The sequence below is a fragment of the Lathyrus oleraceus genome, chromosome 5, assembly GCF_024323335.1.
Source record: "Lathyrus oleraceus cultivar Zhongwan6 chromosome 5, CAAS_Psat_ZW6_1.0, whole genome shotgun sequence".
Taxonomy (NCBI): Eukaryota; Viridiplantae; Streptophyta; class Magnoliopsida; order Fabales; family Fabaceae; genus Lathyrus; species Lathyrus oleraceus.
Window position 1 is genome coordinate 136,681,071 of NC_066583.1, and position 9,474 is coordinate 136,690,544.

Sequence of the window (9,474 nt, forward strand, 5' to 3'; positions counted from 1 at the left end):
TCAAACTTGTACAGATCTATGGAGTCCTGCCATTTGTAGACTACCATTCCATCACATCAATTTGAGCTTTTATCCAATTATTTGCACTCTTATTTGTTTCAACTCAACAAATGTTTTGCATGTTTTCAATTGATAAAGTATCATTGTTTTCAAAATAATAAATTTTTCACAAATTGTTCTTAAACAAAGTGAACATTCACAATGATGGAAGGATACTTAGGAGATCCACAGTGCTCTCCCAAGGGTGGTTGATTACCAACAGGTAAGACATTTGTTCGTATCTCGAGCATAACTGTATCTTTTTCCTGTAGAACCTCTTATGGTTTCTCCTCAGCGAGGTTGCTCAGTGCAGTGTTGGTAGAAGTTGTTCATCTTCGTGTCCCCGGCAGTGCAGCATTCTTCCTCCAAGTCCCTGTTAGCCCTATTGTGGGGCATCTCCAGTAGAGTGCTGTTTGAGCCCTACAGTGGGGCATCCCCAGCAAAGTTTGCTGTTGGAACACTTTTGGAGGCCAGTTCCCAAGCCGATTATTGAAGACTTCAACTTTCGTCTCTCCAGCAGAGCAGTATTCTCCTCTCCCCGACATGGGTGTTTGTCTTTGGAAGATTCGGTATTTGGTGGATTGACATCCCAGTAATCCGGCATTCCCTCGGATAGATTCCTCAGCGGAGTTGTTGGCATGATGAGCTTTGTCAATGCCTATCTATCCTCATCAGAGATTTGGTTGCTTCTTGGTATTTCTGATCTCCAGCACGAGTTGTTGTTGTGGCGTGTTTGCCTGTACATTGAACTCTTCTCTCCGGTTGTGATTGACGATCCCTCAGGAAGCCTCTTGTGGCCTTCCTCCCCGACAGGATGTTGTTGTTCCTTGATGTCCCAATCTTCAGCAGGTGTTCTTTGCTCTCTGGTGATTTTGGCTTTCCCTATGGAAGAAGAGTAGCACCGGATGGTATTTCCTGGACCTATGTGTGTTGAGCATGTCTGTTTGTCAGCATTCATCATACATTCCTCATGCATAATGCATACATGCATAATCATAACATTCAGGTACTCATGGGGCATTTGTTGCCATGTATCTGTTGATGGTTGTCTCCTGCTAATTGGTGATACAGATCTCCCCAGTAGATCCTCCCCTAGCAGATGTGGGTGTGTCTGATCTCTCCATATAGAGTTGACCCCTTAAGCAGAAAGTGTCTGTCGTTTCCTTTTGCAGCTCCCCACTGAGTTATATCCTCGTGGATGACGGTTGGGTTGAAAAAGGGGGTTGCGAAGGTTTTGCCGCGATTTTTTTGGAAGATTTAGCTCTAAAGTTCAAGAAAAGTGGAAATTGGAATGCATTCTATGTTGTGTTGGCTTTATTGATCCATGGGATTGTGCTCTTCCCAAATGTTGAAAAATTTGTGGATCAGGTAGCCATAGAAGTCTTTCTCTCTGGCAATCCAGTACCATTTCTCTTGGCTGACATTTACCATGCCCTTCATGCTCGACATGAAAAGAGGGGTGGAACTTTGTTGTGTTGTGCTCCTTTTCTTTACACTTGGTTAATGCAACACATGTCCGAAGAAGGTCCTTTTGTGGCAAAAGAACTTAAGTCTCCTCAAAAATCAACTTCTCTCACCGCAAGTTCCATCAGATGGTATATCCGAGAGCTGGAAACCCCAGACATTATAGTCAGCTGTGGGGAATTTCCTAATGTACCGTTGTTGGGTACCAAGGGTTGCATCAATTATAACCCTATGTTATCTCGAATGCAACACGGTTACTCCATGGATGGTCCTCCTGACGCAAAGGACTTACAGCCATTTGTGCTCTCAGACATCCAAGCAAGCAATCCTGATGTAAGAGCAGTACGAAAGGCTTGGTTAAAGGTTGTAAGGAAGGGTAAAGAGTTTGGAAAAAGAAACATTCTCGCCAAAGAACCTTACACTCAATGGGTGAAAGAAAGAGTTGAGGAAATCCATTTGCCATTTATCTTAAAGGCTTCAGCTTTTCCTTAAACTCCTGAGCCCAAGCCCATACTCCATGAGGACATGGAGAAACTCGCTACTAAGGTTAAGGAGCTCGAATTGGAGAATACTGAATTACGGATTCAGATGAACCGAGTTATCTTGGAAAATCAGAATTTGAAAGAGGAACGTAAGGGAAAAGCCCAAGAACTTGAGGATAGTAACAAGAGAGCCAGGCTATTGGAAGACCAGAAAGACGATCTTAATCATATCCTTATAGGTTCCACATCAGTGATCCGAACCAGGAAGGAAGAGCTCAAGAAAGCTGAGTATAGGATCTGTGAGTTAAGGAGAATGTTGGATAAATCTCTTATGGATAAAAAATAAATTAAGCTCGACTTTGAGGCACAAATCCGTGAATTGAGGAACGCTCTGAAGAAATGCGAGGAAAAGTTGTCTCGCGAGATACTCCAAAAGGAAGAAGCTGAAAGAAACTGTCACCATCTCAGGTACCAGTTGGAAGAAGCTACTAGGAGGTTTGCAGTTTTGGAGAGCCAAGAAGGTGATGCAGCCTACTTACTCCTAAAGAATGATTATGTGTACTGGAAAAGGTTGTATAGAGATGCTAGAGCAACCTTAGATGAAGATCAAAAGGTCATCCAGAAACTCCAAGAGCTCTATGTTGAATGGAATGGCAAGTTCCGCAACTTAGCTAGGTTTGTTAACCTCAATATGTTGGAACTCCCAGAAAAACTCCAGGAAGCGGATTGGTGTATGTGTCCAGAAAACACGCCTCCTCAAGTTTTCAATTTTGTCAAGTTTATCAAGAAAATGATGAATGAGCTCACCACAGATCTGGCTACGATCATAAGAGCTGAGACAGAACTTAAGTTTACTTGTACTTGAATTTGAATTGTTGGTGTTTAAATCTTTTTGTATTCGAATCATGTGTACTTGAAGTCAAATCCTTTTGTATTCGAATTTGATTTTAATTAATGGAAGTTTTCATTTTGGGTCTCAATTATTACATATTGTTCTTATATTCTAACATTGTTGGAATAAATAATAAAGATAACTAAGAGCTTTGCACAAAATGCACCCATAACATACACTCATGTCATTCTTCAAACAAAAAACTCATTTTTGTGTCTTCTTTAGTTCCACACTGAGTCCTCAGCACCACTACAACACCAGAGCCAGCGCTCGTCAAAGAATGGCAGATCAAGAACAAGAATTAAAGCGAGTAAGCTCAGAACTCGAATACCTACGAGGAAACATGGGTCAAGTCATGGAGATACTACAGGTCATCAGGGCAAAGTTAGACACCCAAACGACAGTCGTTTCAAAAATCGCCGGTCCCACGATTGAACCCCAACCTGCGAGGACGGTGCCAACCACTTGGCCATCCTATGGTTTACCTCCTGGTTTCACCCCTCCAGTTGAAGGCGCCCCTGGTTTTGCACAATCCACTCAGCACATGGCTCCTCTACCAACCATCAATGAAAATCATCCAGTGGTCCATACGTTCGCACTACCTCTCGTTCGTGCACATGTGCAACCTTACTTTGAGGATCAACAACATGCTCTGGACTTTTCAGAAGAATATGGGGAAAGGCAGGAAGACATAAGAGGGATGAAAGAGAATTTCCAGATTCTTGAAAAAAGGTTAAGGGCTATGGAAGGTGACCAAGTTTTTGGTGCTAATGCTAAGGAGATGTGCTTAGTGTCAGGTCTTGTGATTCCTGCAAAGTTCAAGACCCCAGATTTCGATAGGTATGAGGGCCACTCGTGTCCTAAAAGTCACCTTATTATATACTATTGAAAAATGGTTGCGCACGTGGAGGATGATAAACTTATGATACATTGCTTCCAAGACAGCTTGAGGGGGGCTCCCTCTAAGTGGTACTTAAGCCTTAACCAAAGTAGGATTCGTTGTTTCCAAGACCTATCTGATGCTTTCATCCAACATTATAAGTATAACATGGATATGGCCCCAGATAGGAGGCAATTTCTCAGCATGTCCCAGAAAGATAATGAGTCTTTTAAGGAATATGCACAACGATGGAGGGAAGTGGCCTCGCAAGTCGAACCACCCCTTGCTGAGAAGGAGTTAGCAGATTGGTTCATGGATACAATCAAACCTATGTTCTATGAAAGAATGGTGAGTAGTGTATCTGCAAGCTTCTCTGACCTGGCCGTCGTGGGCATAAAGTTCGAGCTTGGATTAAAGAATGGAAAAATGATAACCACCTCTGAAACATCTGGTAATAATGCCAAAAAGTTTCCTGGAAGTTTTCAAAGAAAGAAAGAAGGTGAGACAAATGCAGTGTCAACCAGTCAAAGGAGGAGTCATTCATGGAAGAAGGAACATCAATTTGCTCAACAATAACCAACTTATCCAGTGCAGTATGTTCAACAACCGTATGTGGCAGCAGTCACACCAAATTTCAATCAGTCACAAGCTCCTGTCTATCAACCTATTCAACAAGCACCTGTATACCAGCAAGCGCCCGCGCCACCTGCTTATCAACAGCCAAGGGCACAAGCTCCCCATCCACAGAATCCTCCAAATCCAAATAGGGTACAAAGAGGTAGACTTTCGTTTGCTTCAATCCCTATGACATACACTGAATTGTACCCATCGTTACTACGAAAAGGGTTGGTGACTCCCAGACCTTTGGGTCCTCCACCAAATCCTTTACCTCCATGGTAGAATCCAGATGCCCATTGTCCTTTCCATGGGGGTGCCCCTGGACATGATTTAGAGGGATGTTATTCTTTGAAGCATATTGTGCGAGACCTGGTTGAGAAGAAGATTCTTTCATTTCGAGATATCGGACCCAACGTAAAAAGTAACCCTCTGCCAGCGCATGGTGATGTTAATGCCATCGAGGATGCTCCCGTTGATAGCACTTCATGCTAGATTGATGGGAGCTAGTTTGATTAATACATGCCACGACAATTGTGAAGAATGTGTCATTCATCCGAGAGGATGTAAAGTGGTACGAAATGACATTCAGAACTTGATGGATCAAGGTGTTCTACAAATTTGTGATCCTACAACAAATGAGGAAGTTTCAGTCATTGAACCCGTTTTCAATTTACCAGAACCGTTTGAGGTAACTTATCATAGAAAAGATGTTGTTCATCCATCACCCATGGTAGTTTGTATGCCTACCCCCTTTCCTTTTGAAAGCACTAAAGCGGTACCCTGGAAGTACGACATAACAGTGGTAGATGGAGTGGTAGATGGAAAACCCAAAGCTACTGAAAGTAAGAAAGGTTTGGAGAATGTTGACACCGACATCACTAACATCGTAGGGACGAGCAGGATGACCCGCAGCAGTCAGATTTATACTCCCAATATTAATGTAAACCCTCGAGAACCAACAAGGGAAGCTGCAACTACAAATCCTACCCCAGATTATGGAGGGGCACAGCCGGCAGTGCAAGCAGATGAAGCGAGCGAATTTCTAAGAATAATAAAGAAATCTGACTATAATATAGTTGATCAGTTACATCAAACACCATCAAAAATATCTATCTTGTCTTTGCTTCTGAATTCCGAAGCTCATAGGGAGGCTCTACTGAAAGTGCTTGCTCAGGCTCATGTTACCCAAGATATAACGGTTGGCCAATTCGATGGGGTGGTCGCTAATATCACAGCCTGCAACACTCTAAGTTTTAGCAATGAAGAGCTACCCAAGGAGGGGAAGAATCACAACCACGCTTTACATGTATCCATAAAGTGCCAAGAAGATGCTCTGGCCAGAGTTTTAGTTGACATTGGATCGTCCCTCAATGTTCTACCAAAGAGGGCACTCGCCAAATTATCTTACCAAGGTTCGGAATTGAAACCTAGTGCACTTGTGGTAAAAGCTTTTGATGGTTCTCGAAGGACAGTAGTTGGGGAGGTAGAGTTACCAATATAGATCGGACCGCATGTATTCCCCATCAATTTCCAAGTCATGGACATAAATCCCGCTTACAGCTGCCTTTTGGGACGCCCATGGATACATATTGTTAGGGCAGTAACTTCTACTTTGCATCAAAAGATGAAGTTTGTTGTCAATGGCAAGCTCGTCATTGTTTCGGGTGAAGAAGATTTTATCATCAGTCAACTCTCCTCTTTCCGTTATATCGAGGCTGATGAGGATGCCTTAGAAACCTCTTTCCAAGCACTTGAAATATCCAATGCCACACTTGAAGAGGTTAAGGATCCTATTGAGAAAACCAGTTTGTCGTTCGCCTCTTTGAAGAGTGCAAGATCAGCAGTTGAAAGTGGAGGCCCTGCAGGTTGGGGGAAAGTCATCAACGTCAGTGAGAAAAATGATCGTTTTTGTTTGGGGTACAAGCCTTCTGCTAATGAGGGAGCCTTGGTCCCTACAAAGGACCGTTTACGGAGCATACAAGAAGTCTTCCTGAGCACAGGATTTATCCATGGAGATCAAGTTGGTGCAGTGGAAGATAACACTGAAGATGGAGAAACATCAAACCTGATATACCGGTGTGAAGCAGCCCTAACAAATTGGGAAGCGGTTGAGATTCCATAAGTTTTTCACGTGTCAAAGTAATTGTGTTTTCTTTTGTGTTTTTGAAAATCCTTAGCTCTGCCCAAGGCCAATGGATCATTTGTAGGGGCCCTTTTAAAATTTCAAAAATCATTATGACAAATAAAAAGCATTTTGTTCAAATTCTTGTCGGTCATTTATTTGTTTTTCTTTCCTTAAAATGGAAATCCTTTCAAAAACTACAAAAATATTTTTATTTCTTTTGCATTTTACTTCCATTTTCTTAAAAAAAAAAACATCATTAAAAAACATGCAGAATAATCAATAAACCAGTTGAATTCGATGACCCCACTACTTCCTATAATTTTGAACTCCCCATCTACCAAGCGGAGGAGGAGAGTGAGGAAGATTGTGACTTCCCTGAAGAATTAGAAAGGATGCTCGAGCACGAGTCAAAGGCCCTTCAGCCACATTAAGAACCAGTGGAAACAATCAACCTTGGCACTGAGGAAGACAAGAAAGAGGTCAAAGTTAGGACTACACTTGGGGCAAGCATCAAAGAAAGATTGATCAAGTTGCTACAAGAGTATCTAGATGTATTTGCTTGGTCGTATCAGAATATGCCAGGTTTAGATACTGACATTGTTGTCCACAAGCTACCACTACAGCCAGATTGTCCGCCAGTAAAGCAGAAGCTCCGAAGGGCAAGACCCGACATGGCTCTGAAGATTTGTGACGAGGTGAAACGTCAATTTGATGCCGACTTTCTAGCAGTTGCAAAGTACCCCCAATGGGTAGCCAATATTGTACCAGTGCCTAAAAAGGATGGCAAGGTCAGGATGTGTGTTGATTATAGGGATTTAAGCAAAGCTAGTCCAAAGGACGATTTCCCCCTGCCACATATTGACACCCTGGTAGACAACACTACTAAATTCGCAGTCTTCTCCTTCATGGACGGATTCTCGGGTTATAATCAAATTAAGATGGATCTGGAAGACATGGAAAAGACCACATTCATCACCCCTTGGGGAACATTTTGCTACAAGGTAATGCCATTCGGTCTCAAAAACACTGGGGCAACTTACCAAAGAGCAATGGTCACTCTTTTCCATGACATGATGCATAAGGAAATTGAGGTTTATGTGGATGATATGATTGCAAAATCCCAAAGTGAAGAGGATCATATAGACCACTTGCAAAAGCTATTCGAGCGTCTTCGGAAATTTCGATTACGGCTGAATCCTGCTAAATGCACCTTCGGTGTCCGATCTGGAAAGTTGCTTGGTTTCATTGTTAGTCAAAGAGGAATTGAGCTAGATCCGGAAAAGGTTAGGGCAATACAAGAAATGCCTGCTCCACGTACAGAGAAAGAAGTTAGAGGATTCCTGGGACGTTTGAACTACATCTCTAGGTTTATATCCCATATGACTGCTACGTGCGAACCTATATTCAAATTGCTGAGAAAAGATCAAGCAGTTGAATGGAACTCTGACTGCCAAATGGCTTTTGAGAAAATCGGACAATACCTGCAAGAGCCCCCCTATTCTAATTCCACTTGTTCATGGGAAACCACTCTTTATGTACTTAATTGTGCTTGAAAAGTCAATGGGATGTGTGTTGGAACAACATGACGAAACCGGTCGAAAGGAGCATGCCATCTATTATCTAAGTAAGAGATTTACCGATTGTGAAACCCGATATTCACTCTTGGAGAAAACTTGTTGTGCTTTAGCATGGGCCGCTCGTCGTCTAAGACAATACATGATTTGCCACACTACTTTGTTGATCTCAAAAATGGATCCAATAAAGTATATCTTTGAAAAGCCTGCTTTGACTGGAAGACTCGCCCGTTGGCAGATGTTACTATCTGAGTATGACATCCAATATGTATCTCAGAAAGCCATTAAAGGAAGTGTTTTATCTGATTACTTGGCAAACCAACCCGTTGAAGACTACCAGCCGTTGAAGTTTGACTTCCCTGATGAAGACATTATGGTAGTAAAAGATTATGAAATCCCAGGACTTGATGAAGGACCTGAACCCGGATCTCGGTGGAAGCTCATGTTCGATGGTTCCTCCAATTACATGGGGCATAGTGTAGGAGCTGTTCTATTAAATCCGAATGGTGGATACACTTCTTTCACAGCAAGGTTGTGTTTTGATTGCACGAACAATATAGCAGAATATGAGGCGTGCATCCTAGGCATTGAAGCAGCAATTGATCTCCGAATCAAAATCCTCGAAGTATGTGGAGACTCAGCCTTGGTGATATACCAAGTCAAAGGCGAATGGGAAACCCGTGATACCAAGTTGATCCCATATCGTGCCTATGTCATAGAACTAATAAAATACTTTGACGAAATCACTTTCCGTCATATCCCGAGAACTGAGAATCAAATTGATGATGCTTTGGCTATGTTGGCTTCAATGTACCAAGTTAGATTCCATAATGAAGCACCTCTCATTCAGATCGAGCGGAAAGTTGAGCCTGCCTACTGCCAGTCAGTTGAAGAGGAAGCCGATGGTAAACCCTGGTTTCAAGACATCAAATGCTTTTTGCAAAATCAAGAATATCCAACAGATGCAACAACCCTTGATAAGAAAACATTGAGGAAGTTAGCATCTAAATTCTTCTTAAGCAATGGTGTGTTGCACAAGAGAAATCATGACATGATTCTGCTCAGATGTGTGAATGGACGTGAAGCGGACCTGTCGATCAAAGAGATTCATGAAGGATCCTTTGGAACTCATGCCAATGGGCATGCCATGGCCAAGAAGATTTTGAGAGCTGGTTATTACTGGTTGACCATGGAATCCGACTGCTTAAATTATGCTAGAAAATGTCATAAATGCCAAATCTATGCCGACAAGGTACACGTGCCTCCGACCCTACTAAATGTTTTGACGTCACCTTGGCCTTTCTCAATGTGGGGCATCGACATGATTGGCGCCATCGAGCCTAAAGCTTCCAATGGTCACCGCTTCATCCTAGTTGCCATTGATTACTTTACCAAATGGG

At 42.5% G+C, this 9,474-nt stretch overlaps 1 protein-coding gene across 1 annotated transcript; it reads left to right on the forward strand.

Moving 5' to 3' along the window:
- Positions 1-3,157: 3,157 nt before the first annotated feature.
- On the forward strand, positions 3,158-3,766 carry LOC127079255 (uncharacterized). Its single transcript, XM_051019661.1, has one exon. It carries the CDS (start codon positions 3,158-3,160, stop codon positions 3,764-3,766), a length of 609 nt encoding a protein of 202 aa, XP_050875618.1.
- The last annotated feature ends 5,708 nt before the right edge of the window (positions 3,767-9,474 follow it).

Excerpts from the sequence above, each read along its gene's own strand:
- LOC127079255 (XM_051019661.1), top strand. The coding sequence starts at position 3,158 with ATGGCAGATCAAGAACAAGAATTAAAGCGAGTAAGCTCAGAACTCGAA.